The sequence below is a fragment of the Zosterops lateralis genome (genome assembly GCF_965231275.1).
Source record: "Zosterops lateralis genome assembly, chromosome: 13".
NCBI classification, from domain to species: Eukaryota; Metazoa; Chordata; class Aves; order Passeriformes; family Zosteropidae; genus Zosterops; species Zosterops lateralis.
In genome coordinates, this window is record NC_139773.1 from 5,366,993 (window position 1) to 5,391,359 (window position 24,367).

Consider the following 24,367-nt stretch of genomic DNA (forward strand, 5'->3'; position numbering starts at 1 on the left):
GTTCCAATTGACTGACATACTTCTGAATGAGCAAACACATCCATTTATGTGAGGCAGAACTGACTATACTGAGTGTGGTCATCTTGGCACTGACCAGCTCCTGTCTACTAGAAATATCTCCCTTTATACAGGTAATGCAGATACAACAGAAGCGGCTGTTACATCAATTACCCTTTCGTACACAGCAGCACACTGGAACAGCATTACTGCTTTCTGCCCTACTCTCTGCCACCCTTGGACACCTGTGTCTGTTTATGTACAAGTGCTAAATTCAAATACATAATGGTCAGTGGGCACAGGCAGAGAACCACGCTGGACCTGACAATCCTGGCAAGGAGCTGGACTCACACCTTGCAAGGAGAGGTGCCCAAACATAATGAATTTAGGCCCCAAGGGCACCAGGGAAATGAGCAGGACCTGATGGCCCAGTTTCTGTATTGCAGAGATGTTCTCAGGCCACACCAGTCTGAAGACAGCTCCTCCACTGGGCAAACCCCAGATTACCTCAGAGAGTAAGTTGGGAATCGTGGAGAGAAGGGAATTGTGGAGAGAAGGGAAGGGCTCTGCTCTTCTGAGCACAAAGTGACATGCAGTAAATCATACTGACAGCTTTCCCAAATTACATTTTAGAATGTTTCGTGCTAAAAAGGACTACAGAAATGTTCCAAGAAACCAGAACTTTAGAAGAAACTATTTTTAATAAGCAGCGGCAGCCACTGTGTGTGCTGCCATTCCCTTAAGAACACCCGAGTTGCCCACATGATCCAGCCTCCATCAACTGAGGCATTTGCCCCCCACATGATCCAGCCTCTGTCAGCTGAGGCGTTTGCTCTTGCCCCCAATGTCCTGCACATGACAAACCTCCACTGCAGCCCCCAGCTCGTGCAGCTCACTCAGCCACAGCATCTGCTTGGGAGACAGGCGGTCGTTGGGGCCCTTCACCTCCACCAGCTACAAGGAAAGGGGGATGGATGGTTAGAAGGGTGTCTCTAAAGGAACTGAAGGATCATTAGCTCCTACACAAGAAGTATTTTTTTGCAGCTGTTATGTGTAACAAAAATAATCGAGATTTTAGCACAAAGGAAGGTCCGGCGGGTGCTGAATTACTACCCCATATTTCAAAATTTAACTGTAAGAAAAATTAAATTTTATATAGTATATATTCACCAAAACACAGACAGAAGCCCTCGTGAATGAAGATCTCTCATACTGAAAAATCGATTGTCTCAGCCTCACCTCTTTCAGCTGATACTGACAGCAACTTATTCAGGTGTTCTAGACAACTAATTTCTGCTCTTCAGCTCTGTATCATAAACACAGAAGTTTCTCTAACAGATGAGATGTCCAATAGTCATCTAGTAGCTATTCCACTACCATGCAAGGCACCTTCATTGAGTGTTTACTCAGTTTCTGTAGCAGACACAGACACAGTTGTTGTAGACTCAAATAGTCCAGATTTTGTCTAAGTGGTGCCAGTAGAACTCCTTGCTAACAACGTGTGGCTGATTGGTAACAGGTGCTTTACATTACGATTAATCAGAGACGGTTTCTCCACCCGCCTTGGCCAGGGCTGATCTCTGCTGCTCCCTACGCCCGTTAAAGCTCCAGCGCAGCTGCCGGAGGAGCCGATAATCACCCACGGCTCCCTGGGGCAGGGCAGCCGAGCTGCAGCTCTGACCCCACCGCCACAGGAAATGAGGATTTGTCTGGGCTGACAAGTGCACGGCTTTACACGAGGGAAGGCAACTGAGCCCCGAGTATTCCCGTGCCCCCCACACACCTTGAAGCGGCGGCTGTGGGAGCGCCACACGAGCAGGTCGGGCAGTCCCCCCCGGCAGTGCCGCAGGTCCCGGGAAAGCCGCCGGAAAACACCGCTCAGGAACCTTCCTCCGAGGCAGGACACCAGGCTCTGCGAGAGAACGTTTGGAAATTGGTTGGGATTGGTTTTCATTTTCTGCAGAACCATTTCCCAACCCTCGCAAGAATACTGGATGGCCCAGCTCAGCTCTGTTTAGTCTCGTGTAACAAGAAATAGATGTTTTTTACATCGATTTCCCTGCTGTGTTCCCAGCTACTCTTGCAGGAAAAGTGATGATATGAACAAATCGTAACACTACCTGTGCGGGCAGCCCAATAATCCCTAATCCCAATTCCTCCCTCCCACCACTCTCCATCTGCCGCGGGTCAGTGCCTCAGTATAACCTGTGAGCACACGAGGGCCATGTGTAATTGAAAGTCAAGCCTAATTGGAGTGCCCATGCTGGGCAACAGTTACTCACCTGCACTTGCTGGAGGGAAATAAAACGTCCCCAGTTAACCAGGGCTGCAGCTTTTCCCTCCTGAGCGGTCCAGACTTCAGCAACCAAGTTTGCCAGCGTCTCTGAGGAAGCTGTGTGAAGCTCCTGGAGTCTGGCCTCAATGACAGCCCTCCTGTTCTCATAAAAGCTGTCAGTGTATAGATCCAGGGGGGATGTCTGGATGGAAAAGGTAAATACAGCTCTCAGGAACTGCCACCACAGCAGCTATTCCCAGAATGACAATGTCCTACTTCAAATTTTTTTCTTAACTACAAAGTCGCTCAAACACTGAGCTGATTTATCTTGAACAAGCTCACCACATAAATATTTATTAATGGGGAAAAATTTGCCTATGTTTAACACCCAGTGCCAGTGCAACAAACACTGGTCACATCTCGGCCTCTGCTCTGCTGTTCTGAACTCTAGACAGAGGTTTCCTTCAACAGACAAAGAATCCTGAGCATTCCCAGCGCTCAGAGCAGTGACGCTCCAGGCGGGATCTGGAATGGGGATCAAGATTGCTCAGGCACTGAGAGCAGTTCGAGGTGAAAGAAAAGCCAAGATGAAGCTAGGGCGGGTCCTCCAGCGCCCACAGGAAGAGCCCCGGGACGGCGCTGAACACTCAGCGTGTAAAAAGCCCCTGCAGCAATTCAGCTTTGACCTGCTGAACAGGCAGCAGCTTTTCAAAACAAATGCACAGTGCTTAGGAAACAGCCTTACACGAACGGCTGCCACACATAATCCCACAAAACACAGCCTAGGAACGAGAGAGAATCAGGTGTGAGCTGTCAGCTCATCATTGGTGACGCCTGATCATCACAGCTTTGCTCTGCATTAATAAGGACAACAAGAGGAGCTATTTGTATGAATTTCATTTCACAGTTCTGTATGGCCTTTGGAGTTACAGCTGTCAAGCTTCAGATGGTGAAGAAAACTAAAGCCACAAGTTCACCTGGAATCATCGACCTTAGGGTGTTACAGCGAGCTCTTGGAGAGGGCTGTGTAATTTTGTTTGCTTGCTTCTTTCTTTGTCAAAAAGGAGGGATGATTAAAAAAAAAATGGTGGGGTGAGTGGGAGTGTTAAGAAACCCGAGTTTAAAATAAGGCTATTGAAAAGAAACAGACTTTATTTTTCCCCAATGGAACGTGTCATCTTCCAACGGGAGGGACTTGTCTGGGGCACAGCAGTTTCTCCACTGGCTATCAAGGACACCTTGCCCAGTGAGCTCAGCTACAGGACACGAGCATTTAACCAGACCAATCCCACCTTCTCTGACTGGGAATCCAGTCTGACACAGCTACTGGTTACTGAGGAGGCCCTTGGCAATAAACCAAATATAATAAATAATGAAGTAAAGGAAACACCAAGATCTGTTTGGAAAATCCCTCAGAATAAAATGTTAATCTAATCCTAAAGAAGATTTTAACATTGTTACTGAGTCTACGGCAATGGGAAAATAAATTAACTAAAGAAAGCCTTTCAAAATTACCTGATACGAGTTTCTGAACACATCAGGTATGTCATCCATGAAAATGATATCCCACATTAGAATCCCATACAGTGTAATAAACGTTGAGCCTTCCCCATGAATACCTAAAAGGCAGAATTTAATAAAAACGGAAACATTAATTTCTACAGCAACGGACCTTTCTACAGAAGAGGTACTGAGTCATCACAACCCAAAGCAGAAATATGCCATGTTCAGGTTCATGGCCAGCTGCTGTCAGCACACATTCCCACTGCAGCTGCAAATGCAGTTTATTCTGCCCCATTCCCCAAGCCTGCTGCTCCCAGGCCTCCAGCTGCAGCACATTTTCCATCCCTGCCTGGCCCCCACAAAGCTTACTGGGATAACTCCGACAATTTTTAAATACACAGCTTTTTTAACATTAAAAAAGATACAATATGGATGATGATAATATTATACAATATATTCAGAACATGATATATATTTATAGTATATATTAGATATTGCATAAAATATTATTATATATACCTGTTTTATCAGAAATATTATATGTTATGCCTTTTACATGTATACATATTTTTATATGTAAATACTTATGTGTTCATGCATGTATACATGTGCTCCTACATGTTTATATGTTCATGCACATATATGAGCATGTGAAAACGTCAAGGACACCAAGGAGGGCTTCTTTGAACACCCCAACACCAAAAGGAAAACTCAGGCTAATGTGGGCCTGCTGCTAAATGGAGGGGGGCCCTGGCAATGGGACACAGCAGGGCTCTGGAACACCTTCCTTGCACTGGTCTTCACTGCCAGATCTCAGGGACCTCTGACCCAGGAGACCTGGGGAAAGGAATGTTGGAAAGCCTTCCCTTGGTTCAGCAGGACTGGCTTAGAGAACAGCAAGGCAAATCTGACATCCACGAGTCCATGGGCCCTGGGGGGATGCACCCAGAGGTGCTGAGAATGAGCAGACACCATGGTGAGGCCACTCACCATCATCTTTGGAAGGTGGTGGCCACCAGGAGAGGTGCCAGAAGAAAGCAAATGTCACCCATTCTGCAGAAAAGGAAAGGAAGACCCGGGAAGTCTTGGCCAGTCAGCCTGACCTCAATCCCTGCAAATGTGACAGAGTGCCTCATTCTAGGGACCATCTCTGTCCACATGGATGACAAGAAGGTGATCATGAGTGGTCAGCATGGATTCACTACAGCTAAATAATGCCTGATGAACCTGACTGCCTTCTACAATGAAGTGCTGCGCACTGAGGCTGCCTGAGACACCGTGGAGTGTCCCTCACTGGAGCTATTCCACAACAATCCTGTGTCAAGTGCTCCAGAATGACTCTGCTTGAGCAAGGAGGTTGGACTAGATGACCCCACTGTGAGCCCTTCCAACCCAAACCATTCAGTGGTTCTGAGATTCTGTGAACATTTCTACACATATGTGTGAACCTAGGGAGACACATATATATGTATAAGTATATATGGATAAATGCAAACACAAGGAAACACTTTTTCACTGTGAAGGTGATGAAGCACTGGCACAGGCTGCCCAGAGAGGCTGTGGACTCACCCCCCCCCCCTCGTTTTACCCTTAGCTGTTCAATGGTAAGGAAGGCAAAGTCAGCAATCTTTCATGTCTTCTGGGGTTTTTTGGGGGTTTTTCCTAATAAATTTCAAAACCACCTTTGGTAAATGAAGGCAGCAAATCATTAAAGGTCAGGAAGCAGGTCAGGTTGAAAATACACATTAGGGCACTTTGGTAAGGAAGTGAGGAATTACAGGTGTTTGGGAAGGAAACAGAAGCAGCCGAAAATCTGGTTAATGAAATCAGCTAAAACTGGTCTGTTAACTAAAGTATTAGTAAATAGTTTCTTTGCTTACTCCCACAGTTATTTTACTGCAAAATACCCCCAAACCAACAGAGCAGTTACCCTGATCGAAACCATTCCTCCTGTAATGAGACAATGCCAGCTCCTCAACTGAGCACATGACTGTGGATACACTGCAGTCTTCTCCTCCTTCTCCATCACCAATATCCTCCATGAGAAACACAGATTTTCCCATTCCTGTCTGAGGACACATCTTTCCACTGATTGTAACCTGAACGCATTAAAACATTTGGTTACTTTCCAGCATCACATTTAAAAAGCTTTAGCCCAAAATCCCCTTTTCAGTTTTCTTAAAATCAGAACTAGATTTGTTTCCAAAAATCAACTGAATAAAATTTAACCTGTCAATCCTGTCAAATCATCCTGTTTAGCTTTTATAAACCAGCATATTTCTAAGAAAACAAATGTCTAGCAAAATTTCTGGGCAGATGGGAATGTAGCCTTTCTATCTGCAGGACCAGGAGAAAAACCACAGAAAGCTGAGGAGACAGACTCTGGGCTGAGAGAAAGAAGGGCTGCAGGGAGATGTGGTGAGGAGGCTGAGAGAGGAAGTGAGGCTTTGCTCTGATTTTGCCCAAACAGAATTATCTTTACAATGGTATGGAAAAGATAGATTTTTAAAAAATCCATTCTAATATGATGCAAGTGCCCCACACTGAATATTTGCATAACACATATTTAGGGTGCATAACTTCCAAAGGTTCCTAAAAGAATGGTGGCATTTTTTTAGCCATTAATCTAATGCTGACAACATGCTAAGGTTACTATTACTTTTTCTAGCACACAGAATGCTTGGCCTGCAGCCACCAGAGGCAATGCACTGATCTGATCAGACTCATTAGCCAGAAAGGCTCTGAGGGCATCACTGCTAAATTAGTGGAGTTTATGGCTGATCACATCCACAACAAATACAAAGCAATGCAAATTAGATCAGTGTACAGCTGACTAACTTCAGATAAGAAGCTGACCAACACAGAAGTATTTGATTACAAGAGGCTTTTGTTTCAGAAACACATTTGTACTCCTTTCCTTGCACCACACCAGTCAGAGGCTGGTGCACAGCATGTAGCAAGTCTCCCAGATTACTTTCCCTTGTCAGAAGCCAGAAGAGCTCCCGAGTGGCTGCTCCCTTACTTACATGTGTGACATCATGCACGGTGATCAGGGGCAGGTCGTGCAGCAGCCCCTGGAGCTGCCGGCAGCTGGGGGAGTCCCGGATGCGCAGGGCGCGCTGGCACAGCGACAGGCGGTGCCCGGTGCGCACGGCCGGGTCCGACAGGCCCCTCCGGATGCAGCCCACGGCCTGGCAGACAGCAAGGGACAAACAACCATTGACTGACACTCTGCACACCCCTCTGCTCAACAGCCATTGATATGAGCACAAGCATGCAGTGTAAGAACCACTGGACAGGACCAGGACACCTTGCTAGCTGATGTGAACTTCTAACCAAGGAGTAACATTTTGCACAAGGAGGCTTCTGCATTCAAATTTACACTAGTACTGTAAAAAACCATTCCTCTCAATTCAGTATAAGATAATCAATATAAGATTAAGGAAGTGGATTCATTTTCTTAGTTGAAACTTGTTGTCTGACTTTAGGATTCCTAAGAAAATGTGCATTTTTAGGAGACTCTACTCCACTGCTCTTTCCATAATAAATACTTTTAAAATTGTTTTCAGACAATGCCTGCAGTGTTCCCAGCTTTGCAGCAGCAGTTGTGAAGATACCTTCTTAGTGTTTTTCAAGTGCTGATGTAAGTTCAGAGCCAGGCGATCCCACCATCTCCCTCTGCTGTCAGCACAATACACGTCCTGGGCCAGGAGGCTCTGCAGCTGCTGCACGGCTTCCTGTGGGATTGTACCTTTATTAATCGAGTCACAAAACCAAGGTCAAGTTACCTTCTCACTTTCCCTCCTAATTAATGAATACTACAAAATCTTTGTCTCTGAACAAACCAAACTTTTTACTCCACTACCTAATATACCCATTTCAGATCCATACATGTATCTGAAAATCTTTAGAATAGAGAGATTTCTATGTAAACTTAAAGGTTAGATGCCAAAAATACAGTATTTTTATCCTTTCTGTATCCCTTATTGTATATTAAAAATATCTTAAGTATTACTTGTTGCTTTTTTGCAGAGGTGAAGTCTTTTTTCCAAATAATCTGATTTACTTTAACATGTAAGTCAGAGGCCTTTGGAGATATTAATTCCCTAAGGAAGAGGCAGGGATTTCTAGAAGATTTCTCTTTCAAGATTTTTCTTACTTAAAAGCAGTAGCCAAATCTAGTGAAACACAGGTATTGAAACACAGGTATCTAAATAATGAAACACGCACATCTCAGCCACAGTTTTATGGTGTATTATATATGGTAAATCTTCAAAGCATAAGCAAAAATAAAAATAATTTTAAACTTTCTAAAGCAGTACAAAAAACCGGCTTTTTTCCCTTAAAGGTAACATGTTACTAGAATTGCAGCAAGGCCTGGCAAACATTACCACCATTTTCCAGCCACATCAGAAATGTAAACTGATGTACAAAAATTAAGCACATGTTTCTATGCACCTTCCCACTTTACCTTATACTTGTGAAGCCTCTGCAGAATTTCAACTCCTTGAGAAAGGATTCTGGTGTACACCCAGCCAACTGTGAAACGTCGCAGGTAATCAGGTAAAATTCTGTGATAGCTGAAAATAAGAGCAGTTCAGATCAATTGAATTATGTCAGTTTTACTAAGGATACTTATACCTAAAGCATTTACCAAATTAAATGCCTTATATACGTCCAAATTGATCTGAAATGAGTATCCCAGCTGCAAAGTCAAGAACCCAAAGGTAAGGCATTAGTTTGGCTTAGGGAGCAGGTACACGTTGCACTTGCACAGCATATTTTAGTTTCAACACCAGTAGAACTATCAGTTAATCAGTTTTACAGCAGATGCAAAACAGTAACTTACTACATCATATTTCGTTACCAACTCATTCTCATAAGTCAGCAGTTTAGCTTCAGAAACAAAGCTGAACAAAAAAAAAAGTCTCAAGCAGGAATTTCCTACCATTAAAGAAGACTAGCATCTTTTCAGTACGCACCTCTGTGTTTCAGGACAAAGTCTTTTTAATGTCTTATTAAAATCAAAATAGATTTTTCCACTGTCTTCAGTGTAAAATGGAACAGATTTCCAAATGACCCTCTATGAATATTATTTTAAATCAGTTGTCATGGAATTGACTATAATGCCAAACATAAGGCTTTAACTTGTGGTGTAAGCCAGAAAACAATATAATTAAAAGAAAAACTGATGAGGAGCGCTTCAAACCCAATAGATGTTATTTCAGTTCTCAGATATTCAGTAACATTTCCTGAGCAACACCCACTTGAAAATCTGAAGACATGAATAACCCAGCATGTTTTCCCATAACATTTGCAACATCCTTTTGTTCACAGTCAATTTCAATTTCTGCTTATTGCCATTTGTTTGAAAGCCATTAAAAAAAAAAAAAAAAAAAAAAAAAACTGTGACAAGGGAGAAATAAGGCTCTTGTTCTCCTGCACTGGCACAACATAGAACAGAACTGCTTTAGTGCTATATCCATGCCTACCAACTCTTCCCCAAGATTTTATAAAAAAAGCCTCTTCATATTGTAACTTAAAAGCAAAACAATCAGGAAGTTCTAAGCTTTCAAGAACATTAAAGTCTCTTGCTTTATCAGGTTTGAGTAACATCCTGAGTTGATAAGCCTCTCTCCAAAGGAAAAGCACCCAAGGTAAGATAAGGCATTGAAGAGTTTCCAGTTCTCTACCTCAAAGAGGGGTGATTCTTCAGTTCACTCCACGTTTCTTTAGCACATAAATAGAGTTGATTAGCTTCTTCCCAGTTCCCATTTACCATTGCAGTGGCTATATCATTTGACAGATGAACAGCAGTTGCATACCTGTGGTAAAAAACCACAACTTCATTATGCTTAAAAAGCATCTATAGTTGAAAGAAATAAATTCTTTCCCTTCCAATCCCCAAAGACATTGAGCCATGCAGCCATCTTTACTCTTATTCTTGTAGGACTAGCAGAGTTTAAACTAACAGGGCACATTATTTAAATTTAAAGTTTAAATTTACTTACCACTAGAGAATTTAGTTTTTGTTTATCTCAGAATCAGCACAGCAAATGAAGAAACAGCTTCATGTGATCATGAAGCAAATAAATAAGCTATTTTGTTTCAAAATGCGAGTCACTGTGAATTACAAATCCTACCTTGATACAAAAATGTGCTTAAAATAGTTGCAAAATTAACACTTCAACATATTTACATGTGGAGTTCTACCTCTGAACTCTTATTTGCCTGCACAAGTGCTGCAGTAAAGCTTTTCCAGAAATAAACAGATTTCAAAGTTGCCAAAGCTCTCCCTACCTGATGAGATCCTCTCTGTCCTGGAAGACCTGTGTTTGCCTGTTTACTGTGTAACTGGGGAACACCATATGGCCCATGTTTGCCCTAAGGACAGTGGAGAGCAGGCCTTGCCCAGCACTGCCAGCCTCCTCCTCCTCCAGCGACTCGGGCAGAGAAAACAGCAGCAGGATTCGGGAGAAGACAGCCCGAGCGCCTTTGCAGACTCTGACACATTTCCCAGCCAGGTCCTTCACCCTGGAAGGACAAATAAAAATATTGTAACTTACTTGTAAAAAGGAAAATATGCTGAATGAAGTGTAAATTTTTTTCAAGCCAAATAATGCATAAACTTGATTTTCCTTGAAAGCAGAGAGATTATGCAGTTCAGTATTTACCCTTCTCTTTGACTCACTGTGAATTGAAATGTAATGCCACTCTTTTTATTAATAAATTTACTAAATGCATTCCTCTCTTGAAAAGGCATCTAGATTTCATCATTTGAAGCACAATTTCCATTCACCTGCAAAACTTAGCTGTGAACATTTACCTTTTTAAAATCACTGCCCCAATACCAGCCTGACTCCTGCTGAAGATCGAACGCTGCTTTGACAACTTCAGAAAATCATCCACAAGTTGCTGTTTCTGACCATTTGGGTTTGGCAAGTGAAAGATTTTTGCCAGTGTTTTTAGCTCAGGGGCTGAAAGCAAATCCAACCCTTCACACAGGTCTTCCAATTCAGTTTCTAAAAGTAAAATTATCCACATATATTCACTGTGTTATACACATAACACTCAAGCAACAGCTCACAGTACATTCATACAACCTAGTGCTAATCTAATGATTTAGGTTTGACACCCAAAAGATAAGCTGGAAATAAAACCCCACAGACCAGTGTATAGGGCAAGTATTTGTTTATTGCAGGGCTGGAGGTGAGGGGGATTTCTCCTCCTAACCCACCCTCCTTTGTCAAGCGCTGTGGTATATTCGTACAGTAAGTATTGCTCAGTGTCACTGTGTCACTACAACATCATCACATAGGAGTATTTTAAAGGTTTATTAATGCTGGCCTTACCTGTCTGTAGAAATCTGGCTGCAGCCAGTTCTTCAATAATTGGTGACAAATCCACACTTATCTCCTCATACTCTATTTTGTTCACCTTTAACCAGTTCAGCTTGCGTTGAAAAAGTCTCACATACAACTTCTGCCCACCAACTGCAAATTTTATTTAAAGCGGGGAAGGACAAAAAGAAGAGTAAATTCAGAACACAGTTTCTAGGCACAATCACCACATTAACTAGAAAAATTGCTTTGGGGCAGGTACTCTCTAAAACATATTTTCAATCTTCCTATGTACAAGCAGACTTGGTAAATTCCAGACTTACCTTTCCAAGTAATTAATAAGTTTATTAGAATTTTTAAGTTTTGTAGGTGGAAAAGTATTACAACATATTTTGTAGGTAATTTACATTACTAAAATGAATTTTGACATGCTTACCCTTCAAGAAATATTTAGTTTTATAGAAAAAGAGAACTTCTGTTTTCAACCCTGCATTTTGAGTTATTAAATAGGCTTTTCTGCTTTCTTAAACAGTCATTCAATAACCAAATATTTCATGCTAGGGAACAAAAGAAGCTGCAGTCTGACAGAATAATATCATAATCACAAAATATCTCTCTGTGCAGCATTCCTCATGTTCTTATTTTTCCAAAGATAAGCCAAATTATACTAATACATCTACTGAAAACAATAGAAAAACCCCTCCTATTCATCTGATTTTTATCAGAGAAGTATTATTTTAAAGTACTTTTTAAAAGACTTTTTAAATACTAACGATGCTGAAATTCAACAAAATAGCTTATTAAGCTGAAAATAGTCTAGCTATTATTACTACATTCAACAACCTTTTCAATATTTAATTTAACCCTCACTAACTTCTAAATTTTTTATCCGTCTGCTGTTGCTTAACTGAAACTGATCATTAATAAAAAAACACTGAAACACCTAGATATACTAGAGAAATGGCAGATAAACATTAAATGTTTATTTAACAATTCTCCTGTCCTTATAAGACTTTTTCAGCCTTTTCTTTAATAGAATCTTTCCAGGATCAGTTCACTGGGAGGACTATATTCATATAAGCTTGTCCTTTTCTCTTTGGGGTTATAACTCCTTAAAGTCTGTCCCAGCTTTTATTATTCTGCAGAAAGGAGAAAAGTTGACACGTGGACATTCTTTCTCCAGACCAAACTAGGGCTGCAATAATAATTTCATAATAAGCTTCATAAACTTACACTGAGTTGAAGACAACTCACTGAAGAATGGCAGACATTTCAGCAGAAAATAATTAAATACTGGAAAATACCTACATTCAAGCAACTTCATAGTACAAAGCAGGTGTGTAGGCTTTTTTGTATTATGAGAACTGAAAGACAATGCTTGGATAGAAACTTCTCACATGGGACAGATAACTCATCTACCTGAACTTTTCAAGTATCCTGCCTGGTATTTCTTGAAGGCAATGACATCCATCTGTCAGCTGTCCAGGATTTGTTATCTATTGACTTAGTGCTATCCTCTCACTTCTCACAGCTCAACTGCTGCATCTTTCCTACCCTGCAAAGAGAGATTGTTTCACCCATGACCCTCACATCCAGTGCAGACATGGATTTATCAGCACCACTTTGCAGTAATTCCTTCTGTATTCCCAACTCACATGAGAGGGGGATTCTGAAATTACACTACTGAAAGAGAAACAAGGAGTTCTTTTATCTAACACAACAAGCTCCTGTTACTGACCAGTGTTGTTCACATCCAGGGAACACTGTGGAAATGATGAAGGTCTATCCTGCACATCTCTAATTTTAATGTTTGTCAAAGTAGCCAACACCTGCATACACTGCTGGCCTAACTGTGAGTTTATTCCTGGATCTTTGGATGCAAATATGTGCATCTACTGCTTGCCTCAGAGAGCCAGTAACAAGACTTTTGTTGCTTTCTTTCTTTATACATTCTCCTTTAACTACAAGACAAACAAGGCATTGCCAGGCTCCAAGATGTCACTACTGTAATATTCTTATGGTCTGAAGTGCACCCATGGGCTCTGCAGACCCCCCTGAGGTTTGGCTGCTTGTGTCCATGGCCAGCTTAGATCCATCAGGATTCCAGCCAGGCTGCAGGGAGGGCTGTGTGAGGCTGTCCCCCCACCCTCTCAAGAGCTGTACTTAACATTAGGAGGGTTTATTTACAAAAAGCCACTGAGGAGTACATCTCCTGAGAAAAAGGAGCTTTTTCCCTTAAAAAATTCATCAAGTTAAATTGTCACTTGATATGGCACTTCTCACATGAAACTATGTAACAGTGCTCTTTACAAGAGGGAATGTGGAAATGTACTTTTTTTTAAAAAAAAAAAAGATACCTGATAATTTGTAGAACTTGGTTATAATGTTCAAATCTTGTTCATTAAATAGTCTGACATCATCTTCATTCTCCAATACTGCTCGCAGCACTACTAAAAAATTCTGGAGGTAGTATGGGTGTCCAGGAGAGCTGGGCACAGAGAGGACCTCATCTATTTTGTCTAGAATGTCCCCAGTGGAATCCTGAGGTTCTGCCTTTTCCACAGTTCCTAACAAAGTATGGTTCATGTCATTCTTAAAGTCTTCAAGAACTTCCACAGGAAGTACCTCTGCATCATCCCTGCTAAAGCAATTTTCTGGCCCACAGTTCACTTCTGCCTTTGAGGGAGTAACCTCAGTGTGAGGCTGAGTCTTGACTTCCAAATTACTGGTCAGCTCTGCTGAAGTATGGATGGCTAGAGATCCTTCAAATTTATCAGGACTAAGTATCCCACCTTCAGACCTGCTTTCTGCTTTGGTGCTCCTTGTACCAGATGGGAACCTTTTGTCATTACTGTTATCAGCCAGTAAAGGTACTTGAACCACATCCACAAGGTCTTCCTGTTTACATTTGTTTATTTCATTTTGAAATTCAGGCTCCCCCTTCGAAAAATTTTGCTCCTGGTCCTCTCTGTGAGAAGGCTGATTTTCTTTCTGAGAACTGTGCCCAGCATCAATTTCATCACCATCATCACTCTCTGGTGCTGCAGCACTTCCACAGGCACTGTGAAGAGCTGGAGGTGAAGAGTTGATCTCTTCATACAGGACCTGTTTTCCTCCCTGCAGGCAGCGTCTTCTGGACAGTTTTGAAGACAAGCTTCCCAAGGAGACTGTTCTAACTGTTCGAGCCTGGCATTCATTGTTAACATTAAAGACTGAACTATTATTGCTAAAATAAGGACTAGTCTGTTGTGCTGCACCCCCTCCTGCTTTCAATAAATCACTTTTGGAAGGACTTGTTTCTAGATTTAAGAGGTTTTTTGAAAAATATGAGCTGGAATTATTGCTCAGATTTGCAGCTGGGGGACTCTTATTCCTAAAAGAATTCAGTGTAGCATCAGTGGCACCAATCTCACCGTGGTCTCTCTGACATGTTTCATCAATGTGCTTATTTATTCCATATCTTGGCACCAATTGCCCACACATGGGACAGCTAATCTTGGCAGGGGGGGCATTGTTAAAAAAGGAAGTAATAGAGGATGATGCTGAAGGTGTAGATGGTGTTCCTGTAACTTCCACTTTTTTTGTTGTGTCTTTTTTCTTCTTATTTTTACTGACTGACAAACTTATTCGGGATCTTTTGATTCCTGAAGACCTAGCTTCAGCCATTATAAAACTTGACAGCAATTACATGGCACAGACAACTCCATTCAGGCCATATTTCTTTATTCTGTAATACTTTAAATACTTTTCTTGGCTTTTCTTTTTCCATCTGTAATCCTCTGACATGCCTTGAAAATAAAACAACATTGAATGAGTGATCATCTAAGCCACCAGAGGCAACCAAGATGAACAGAAGAGAAGCAGAGAAGTCAAGCAATCCTTAACTTACAATGCCACTGTCCTTTAGCTTGCCTTACCAGGCAGGAAAGCACAACACAGGCAAGCTGAGCACTGTGGCTGCCTTTAAATGGCTTAATAAATGGAAAATTAATCTCAAGTTTGCATTCACATCAGCAAGTGAACCTGGAATTCAAACAGGCAAGTCCTCTAATTTTCACAGAACAGTCAGGGTTGGAAGGCTCCGCTGGAGATCATCCAGTCCACCCCCCTGTCCAGGCAGGGTCACCTGGAGCAGGTGACATGAAACATGTCCGGGTGGGTTTGGAATGTCTCCAGAGAGGGAGACTCCATGAGCACCCCGGGCACCTCTCCCAGGGCTCTGCCACCCTCAGCGTGAAGTTCTTCCTCATGCTGAGGTGAAACTTCTTGTGTTTTAGCTTATGGCCATTGCTCCTCAGTCTGTTGCTGGGAACATTTTATTCTTGTCTTGTTTGCTACTGACTATTCTCGGCGCCAAGCACCGTACCCAGAGCGCTCACCCCGCAGCCCTCCCCTCACGGCTGCCGGGCCTGCCTGGGCGGAGCTCGACCAGGGCCGGGGCCCGGGGGCTGCCGGCGGCTCCACATCGCTCTCCAGGCGCTCGGGATGGCGGGGCCCAGGTTCCTGAGCGGTTCCCGGCGCTGCCATCCCGATGTGCCCGCCCCGCTGCTGGCACCACCTTCCCTCCCCGCGCCGGGACCCCTTGGGCCGCCCCCCGGGACAGGAGCCCCCACAGCCCGCCCGGCCCGGCCCGGCCCTTCCCCACGCACCAGCAGCGCGGCCGCTCCTGTTCCCGGGGCCGTGCGGGCCCGCCTGCCGCCAGGCCTGAGCAATCCACCGCCGATGGCGGCACCGCCCCGCACGCTCCCTCACCCCTAGGAGGACACGTTATGTTTAAATCTACTTACCACTAGAGAATATAGGCTTTGTTTATCTCAGAATCAGCGCAGCAAATGAAGGAACAGCTTCACATGATCGTGAAGCAAATAAATAAACTATTTTCTTTCAAAATGCAAGTCACTGTGAATTACAAATCCTGCCTTGATGCAAAAATGTGCTTATAGCGTGGTCTATAAGCACATCTATAAATGGGCAATAGCGGCGTCTATGGCAAACACCGTGCTTTTTTAAATCCGCGGATTTAAAATTTCCTTTTACGACAATGTGTGGAAAGCAGTTGAGGTCCACAGGAGCAGCAAGTGGAGGTTTCTTTTGTTGGCGGCGAGGTTTTGTTGGGTGGTTTTTTGTTCTGTTTTCGTTCAGCCAAAGAAAGAGCAAATAGTGAAATATTTTCACCCTGAGAGTGAAATTTGTCCATAGAGTCCATACAAATTTCAGAGTCCATACAAATTATTGTTTGTATGTACTCTGAAAACGGTGCTGGTGTGGGAGATTATTCCTGTGACTGGTAAAAACAAGCACGAAGAGAAGGGACCTCATCACCCCAGTCAGTGTGTGCAGGGCCCGGGCCCTGCTCGGCGCTGCCCGGCAATGGGACACGGGGCCAAGGGCAGGAACTGAGCCTGAGGAGGGACTCCTTTAGTTCTTAGGAACTCCTTCAGTGTGCAGGTGATCTGAGGCTGCCCAGAGAGGCTGCAGTGTGTGCAGTCTCTGCCCCTGGAGCTATTCCACAACAATCCTGTGCCATGTGCTCTGGGATGACCCTGCTTGAGCAGGGAGCTTGGACCAGATGAGCCCACCGAGGTCCCTTCCAGCCTGAACCATTCCTGGACACAGTCTAAGTTAAAAGATGCCAGTTTCTAGCTCGGGGTTACCACAGGCTTAAAAATCTTTTGTGTCCTCCCTCTCTGCCAATCACAATTTCAAAATATAATTTCTATAATTTAAATGCCTGGATACATCTTAAGTTCTTCAATAAATGCAGATCCTCCTGCTATAGATCCAGAGCTATTCCAACAGCAGATACAAAGCTCTGGGCTGTAGATTAAAGAGACTGTACAGCCACAGCACATGTCAAGTATTTTACACCATTATGTATCTGCCCACACCAAGAATCTTTCTTTTTTGAACAAATCAGAGTTCTAAGGTAGAAAATAAGAGTAAAATCTACAGAAAACTGTCTGAACATCACCTCAGAAGTTCACAAAGTATTTTAAAGATCAACACGAATAAAAACTACTCAAATTCAGAAAAAAAATTTAATATATACAAGATGCAACATATAAAAAATTACAACTTCAGTTTATGAACAGAGATTGCTTTCTCCTTCTTCTGTTTCTTCTTTAATTTGCTGGCATCTTTGATCTGCATTCTCACTTGATCTTGTAGCTGAGAGAAGAAGGCTTGGGATGATTTCAAGGCCTTGTCTTTACCTTCATCCTGTCATTGGATAAAACATTTGTTATAACCAAGAAATGTACAAACAGCACCATTATATTAATTACTAGATACTCAAGCATAATGATATTTGACTTAATAAAGATCTGGTAACTGATTTTCAAAGGATATTGTTCACCACGTTTTTATTCCACTCCTGCTATCTAAAGAAATAAAGATTACATTCTCTTCCTAAGTAGCAATTAGCATGATAGGTAAGAGCAGGCATCAAGAACAGATCCTTGCACATCATGAACTATAACTGGGTATCTTTATTTTGTGTTCTACTTGCCTTCTGAAAAGGTAAATACAAACATCTGGAAGTAATGGAGTTACTCTTCCTATTAGTTTCTAATACTTCAAAATTTCAGAGATTTTTAGAGTTTCATTTAAAGGGCACTATAAGTGGTGCACAAGTTTACTGTTTTATAGCATGCAAAACACTGTCAATCTGATGAGATTATAGGAAAGGCTCCACAATAAGGACAAAGTTAAATAGGAATATTGTATTACAAAACAGTTTAAATTACCCAAAGCTAAAACAGAACATAGAAACCTCAATGTGCATTCAAGTGGTCCCACTTGATGAAGTGGAATGGCTTAAAAGCAGGAAATAAAGAACATGTCTTAGTATTTGCAGGAACATCACCTTGTGAACTACACCTCACACAAGGTGAGGTGAGGTGTTCTGCTTGATGAACACACTTTTATATAGAGTAAATGTATCATACGGCTTTTTTGTATTTTTCCAACCTTATACTTGTAATTCTTTGGGATAAAGTTTCCTTTCTTCTCTAGCAAAAAATTATCTATTCTTAAGATTTTAGTCTTACCTTGAGCAGAGATGCTTTGCCTTCTTTGGTGAGCCTTTTTAATTTTGCTGCAGCAGCCTTTTTGCTAAGTTTTGTGCCTTGTTCTGGTTTCATCTTTTCAAGAAGCTTTTGACGTTTCTCCTTTTCCCTTCGCCTCATTCGTTTACGGAGCTTTTTCCTTCTTAGTTCTCGTTTTTTGTCTGTGGGAGTCTTTTCTGCATTTGTTTTTATATCACCAGCTTTGTTCTTTTCCTAAACAGATCCATAAAAGTGCAAAAAATAAGACTCACTTCAAAGAACTCAAATCTGTCTCAGCATTTCCATTATTTTCAAGTGCCAGCTCAGGATACGGCAAAGGCCAAAATCTGAAAGCTGGGAAATGAGATTTGTACAACTGATCCAGGACATGCTAATTTCTCTGCTCTAGTGTCATTTAGCTTTCTCCCTCTCAATACCCATAAAAATGCTGGGACAACAATGACCATCACGTAACAGTCAAGATTAAAACCAAAGCATAATATTCTGGCCTACTGGAGCCAAATAAAATATACTCTTTCCCCAGTTAGCAAAACAACAACAACAACAACAACAAAAAACAACCCACATCTCAGCCCTCCAAACCTCCCAACAACCAGCAATGCTAAAATTCTAGGCAAAAAAGTCCACAAGGTGAGGAACCACCCACCGGGATGGGAAGGGCAGAATTCCAACTGATCTGACAGACAGTACATCCTCCTATAAACCACACAGATCTTTCCCTTATGCCATTTTACATTTACCTTGATCTCCTCTGGTGCTAAGAGGGCAGCATCACTAACAGCAACTGGTGCTACTTCTTCCATACTTATAGCTGGAAGGTTTGAAACAATCTTAACTTCTGGCACGGGCTGGAAATGAGGAGACACAGTCAGGAGTGAGCACAGTATCTTAGCAGCTGACAGACAACTGAAGATCACAAATATCTGGGTTTGTTTAGAGGCAAACACAGTGCATTTAGTATGAAATAAGAATGAGCTCAGTAAACACTAATGTTTACTTTGCTTTCCATTTCTGGAATGAATTTGAAAGTATCCAGTTAAAAAAAAAAGGGAGAAAGCCACCAAATTTATGAATGGTGCACTTACTGGTTTGGGTGTGAAGTGGAAATTACAAAGTGCATCCAGCTTCTGGAAGAGTGAATCCATCATTTCCTGAATTTCTTTGTGTTCAGGATTTTCTTCCTCTTCAGTCTTTTGCTGCATTAAAAATGTAATGTAGCTGTAACATTGGCTATTTTACTTTAGCAAGTCTGGTAACAATACAATTTACAATTCAGAGCCCTTTCACTGGTGAACACACAGAGAAAGACTAAACTACTTCCACTCTGAAAGTGTACAAATGAACACACAAGAGTACATGGTGTGAACTTCAAACCCAAAGGAAAGGCATTGTTGATGTTACCTGCTGAAGTTTCATGTATTCTTGCTCGTAGATTTCAGCGAGACTCAGTTTACTCTTCTCATGATCCAAACTGATCTTCTTCTTGTACTCAAAAGCTTCCTCTTTGGGTTTTTCTTTTGGTACTACATCATCCCATGCCTGAGACAGTCATAAAGTAATGACCAAATGCAACTACAGTCAAGTACCAGCTACATCTTATTTAGAACATTTTTTAACTATTTATCTGGCACATTAACTAGTTTATGCATGTAACTTCCCAGGATTCATCAAGTTTTGCACTTTCATTTGAAAGAAAACGAAAGTAATAAAAGTTATAGCTCTGCTTGTGTCCTGGGTTTCAGTGAATGAAGGCAAAAACTATAACAAGTTACAAACTCCTCCCCATCTTTTTAAATTCAATGAACAGTAAGGCTCAACAAGCTGTGAGACACAAATTTTCTGTCGGTGGCTTTGAAGCAAAATGAAGCAAACAACAAAGTTTTGGTCAGTGTTCAGAATGCTCAGAGCACTAGTTATGGAAAAAAACAACACTTACAGGCTGGCTTTATATTCCAAATAAACTCCTTACAGTTTTATCTGCACACACTCATGTTTTGAAGTGCAGCAAAACTTGGCATATAACAGAGATATAAAAATAGGGCTCCTTAGAAATCAAAAGATACATTAATCAAGACAAAAGGATAAAAACAACCAGTTGCAGAAATTAAGGTAATTCTACACCTAACATTGGAAATGCTTCAGACTCATTCTTGGAATGTGCTCTGTAAATCAAGTCTATGAAGAACATAAGGAGGAACAGGTAAGATAATATTAACCTCATCCAATATTCTCTGTTTAATGATATCTTCAAGCTGAAAAGTAGTTTCTTCTGTGATCACAGGTGCTGAAAGGAAAAAAAACCAAAGAATTTTAAGATTAATGTTTCTACAGCAAGAAATAGTTCTTGTTCTATAAAGAATAAACTACAGAAAAAGAAAGTAAAGGTTTCACAGAAATGTAGCAACTGAAGGTGAAGTAAGTAAATATAAGTAAAATTAAGTCATCTTATGTAAGGCTGATAAATTACCAGGTCTGCCACCAAAGTTATGAACTCTCAGGTAAATTAAAAACTAACAAAAAAAATTATAATATAATATACTGTAGTTTCCACTGTGAAAATGCACAACCTCAAAATCACATCAAGAAGTTTAACCTGGTGTCCTGTTACCCTGCTCTTGAGTCACAGGTGTTTTCAGCAAGGTCAAAGGGCAGAACACCCAACATGGTCTGCAACATGCTGTGAGCCAAGCCCTGTCCCTGTCCTTACCCATTCTCACTGCGTGGTCAAAAAGCACCGTTTCTTCCAAAAGGCTGTTCTCAGGGCGTTTCTGCCCTGTCACTTCTCCTTTAAGCTGCCAAGGTTTCTCCTCTAACAATGCATCTTCCAAGCTTTTTATTTTTTTGCTCATCTGAAAAACACAATTTCCAAGGACGTTTAAAACAGAGCTCATTCATAAACTCACAGCAAGGAATTAATGTTTATTTCAGGTATGTGAGGGAATATATGATTACAGATGTATCTGTGTAGATAAACCATGTGTTAATTAAAAATTTTAAATATTGTATATTGTTCAAATTTTATATTTGCTAGACTCTGAACAAATGACACAGCCAGTAAAAAAAATTAATTTGCCACTGTTTCGAAGTATTAGCCAACTAAAATATGAACAAAACCCAAAGCAAAACAAACTAAAATTACCTTTTCCTGTCTCTTCTCAAATGATGACTTTATTTCACTGGGACTCATGTCCTTCTCTAATTGCACTTCAGGAACATCTTCTGTTTCACTGTCATCTGGCAAGCTAAAAGTTACTTTTTTAGAAGCTTCTTTACTTTTCATGTGCTCCACCATTTCATCAATATCCTCGAACCTGTAACAATAACATTCAATATAAAAGTTGAGAAGCCTTTATAATTTTTCACATGAAGATATTTCAGCCCTTAGATGTTTACCTGTTACAACTAACCTACGGTTTACAACAGGTCTCAAAGACCCCCTTAAAGGTAGAGGACACTAGAGAAACTCCTGGATAATAAAAAATAACTTTGAACAACTCTTAAATGCTTTATTCAAATAAAGATCAAGGGATAATAATTTAAAAAGTTAAATAAAGTGATTTTATATAAGGCGACAACACAAACCATGAACATACAACAGTTAACTGAGAATGGCAAACTATGACCAGAGTGAGTGTGGCATTCTCAGTATTTTCTGCTTTAGTGTAAAATTATGAGGACATTTTACCTGCATTTTACTTACTCAGACATACTTTCTTCATTTTGCTCTTCAATAGCACTGTCTGCTTCCTCTTCCTGATCCTCTTCAGCATCATTAGCTACTAAATCATCATCACCATCATCATCATCATCATCAACTGGATCAAAGAAATCTTTGTATGTCATATCTCTAGAACTTTTAATTGGCTAAAAAGGTGAGAGGGAAAGAAAAAAACAAACATCAAACCAAAGCTGTTAAGACTGACAGAAATCAAAGGGTATCCTGTCTTTTAAAGTCTTTAGTGCCTGGGAAAGAGCACCACTTGTGTAACAGTAATTCAGGTTAGTGATGCATTAACCTGTAGTAGGGCATAAAACTGATTTCTTTCCCTGATATTTACAATTCTCTACCACTTACACATACAGAAGTCAAGGAACTGCAGATTTTGCCAAATACTTGTTGGAATGCACACTAATTCCCTGAGTATATTTCTTACTTGTTAGTGAGAATGCCTGGTTACATTAAATAATAAAACACTTATTTTTGAATCAATTACTCATCAATTTAACTTTTACCAGAGTTACAAGGCCATATCCCTGGAAAAAGCCCTTTGCTCTGCATCAGCCACCTTAGTGACCTCTAACTGCCAGATGCTGAGTGACAAATCTTTTCCATTTGCTGGGTCACCTATTCTGCAATTCTTCAAGGTCCCTGATTTCCTGAGGGTACTGTCTCTTCCCTTATTTATGTAAAAGCCCAAGGCTTTGTAAGGAGAGACTGGAATAGCAGGATGCTACATCCTTCTACACCAGGAAGTTTTCTTATCAGATATTCATTGTTAAAGTAAAGTTTCAGAAGTAGCCATTCGTCCCCTAAATAAATGTAAACTGGCAGTTTCTACACAGAGTTAAACACTTTATGGTCATCCTAACAGATGTCAAATTCTGAATTAAAGGAAAAGAGATATCACAAAATCATTTTACTGATATTCTTACTTTGACTTCAGCTTCTTCAGAGTCCTCCTCATCATCTGAGATAATGTCTTCAAAATAATTAATATCTTCTTCTTCATCTTCTTCTTCCTTGTCTTCCTTCTCTGCATGTTCTAAAAAAGCTTCCATCTCAGCCAGCTTGAAAAACTTGTCATCCACTACAGATTTTCTTCCCTTTTTCCTCAATGTGGTTTCCTTGGCTTTTTTAGCTTGTTGCTCCACTGCTTCAATATCAAAGTCAATATCAGAATCCTCATCACTGTATTTCTGCATTATGCTTTCTCTGAGTTTACTTTGCTTTTCTTTACCTTTAGTTTTATCTTTATTTTTTGTATAAACAGTCATTTCTTCAGTTTCTACTTCCATTTTGTTGTCTTCCAACTCCTCCTCACTGCTGGTCTCTGCATCAGAGCCATCCTCTTCCTGGTCTGAGAGAAGCCAAAGATCTTCATCCTTGGCATCCCTTGCAATGGATTTCTTGAAGAAGTCGAGAACTGCATTGTTCCGGAGCTCCAGTTGCTGCCAAATCTGTTCCTCATCGAAATTTTCTATCACCAGCTCTTTTAGAGGGCCGCCACGAATTATGTTACTTCCTTTATTCAAATCGTAGAGAGTCTTTGTCATTGCTCTGAAGTCGGCAGCCAGTCCATCCTGCACACTAAGAGCAGAAAAATAAAAGAGCTCAACACTTTCCATTAAGTCAATCACAGGGTCACACTGCTGCTCTTGTTGTACCTGCTTTGGTACTCTCGTGCTGCAGGACAGCACCTTTCAATAGTTACTGCTGTGGCTTAACTTTCCACACATCTCTTGGAGCACTGTTACTACACATCCATAGGAAAAACAAACAAACAAACAAACAAACAAACAAACAAAACCAACCCTCTCAGTCCTTTCAGTGTTATTACACTTCGTGTATGAAGTAGCAGCTGGACAGAAAACTCCAGCTTTCTACAGCTCCATCTTGCAATATGTTGACCACTCCAGACATTTTGGGGAAGTAAACAGTACAGCAGTAAACACCTCAATGGTCCAAGAGCCAGACCCCGGGTTTCACAGAGGAAACTGCCCTGCTCCATCGCCCCACTCCTCAACTTCTACACCTGGGTAGTGTCCTCCAGGTCTTTCTCTAGGCTACCAAGGCCTCCCCCCGCCGCCCCGCGGTACCTGAGGAAGCACTCGGGGCGCGCGGCCGCCGCTCCCGCCACCCGGAGGCAGGTCTGGATGGCCTGGATGCCCGCGGCCCCCGGGCCGCCCGCCACGGCCGCCATGGCCCCGCGCACACGTGGGTACCGAGACCGCCACCGGCACCGCCCCCGCCGCGGCACAGCTCCGGCCCGGGCGGCTCCCGCGGCCGCCGCCAAGGTTCCGCACACAGTGGTTCCGCCCGCCGAGCTCTGCCCCGCCCCGCTGTCGAGCCGCGGCATTCCCTGCTCCCAAACAAAAGCATCTCCACCTCCTGGCCCAGCCCTCGGTTAGAAGCCTCGTTCTCCCAGAAACCCAAGCCAGGTGTGGCAGTCATGCCCGATGGCTGC

The 24,367-nt window shown here is 41.8% G+C and overlaps 2 protein-coding genes across 2 annotated transcripts; both read right to left on the bottom strand.

Moving 5' to 3' along the window:
- Positions 1–545: 545 nt before the first annotated feature.
- On the bottom strand, positions 546–15,813 carry FAN1 (FANCD2 and FANCI associated nuclease 1). Its single transcript, XM_083871156.1, has 14 exons — positions 15,765–15,813; positions 13,473–14,903; positions 11,128–11,268; positions 10,602–10,797; positions 10,076–10,309; positions 9,469–9,600; positions 8,247–8,355; positions 7,393–7,512; positions 6,802–6,966; positions 5,706–5,874; positions 3,788–3,891; positions 2,280–2,474; positions 1,781–1,909; positions 546–951 (listed from the first exon to the last, which is right to left on the bottom strand). The coding sequence occupies exons 2-14, from the start codon at positions 14,779–14,781 to the stop codon at positions 814–816; spliced, it is 3,141 nt and encodes a 1,046-aa protein (XP_083727282.1). The 5' UTR covers positions 14,782–14,903; positions 15,765–15,813; the 3' UTR covers positions 546–813.
- Positions 15,814–17,139: 1,326 nt separating this feature from the next.
- MPHOSPH10 (M-phase phosphoprotein 10) lies at positions 17,140–24,103 on the bottom strand (the record flags this gene model as incomplete). Its single annotated transcript, XM_083871209.1, has 11 exons — positions 17,140–17,334; positions 18,165–18,395; positions 18,923–19,030; positions 19,268–19,378; positions 19,584–19,721; positions 20,399–20,466; positions 20,890–21,031; positions 21,322–21,493; positions 21,883–22,046; positions 22,836–23,490; positions 24,000–24,103. 11 exons carry the CDS (start codon positions 24,101–24,103, stop codon positions 17,185–17,187), a joined length of 2,043 nt encoding a protein of 680 aa, XP_083727335.1. The 3' UTR covers positions 17,140–17,184.
- Between the last annotated feature and the right edge of the window lie 264 nt (positions 24,104–24,367).

Excerpts from the sequence above, each read along its gene's own strand:
- FAN1 (XM_083871156.1), bottom strand. The coding sequence starts at position 14,781 with ATGGCTGAAGCTAGGTCTTCAGGAATCAAAAGATCCCGAATAAGTTTG. Across the intron at positions 10,798-11,127 it reads AGCCAGATTTCTACAGACAG|AAACTGAATTGGAAGACCTG; the intron begins GTAAGGCCAGCA and ends TTTTACTTTTAG. Across the intron at positions 8,356-9,468 it reads AAGAATCACCCCTCTTTGAG|CTATCACAGAATTTTACCTG; the intron begins GTAGAGAACTGG and ends TCTTATTTTCAG.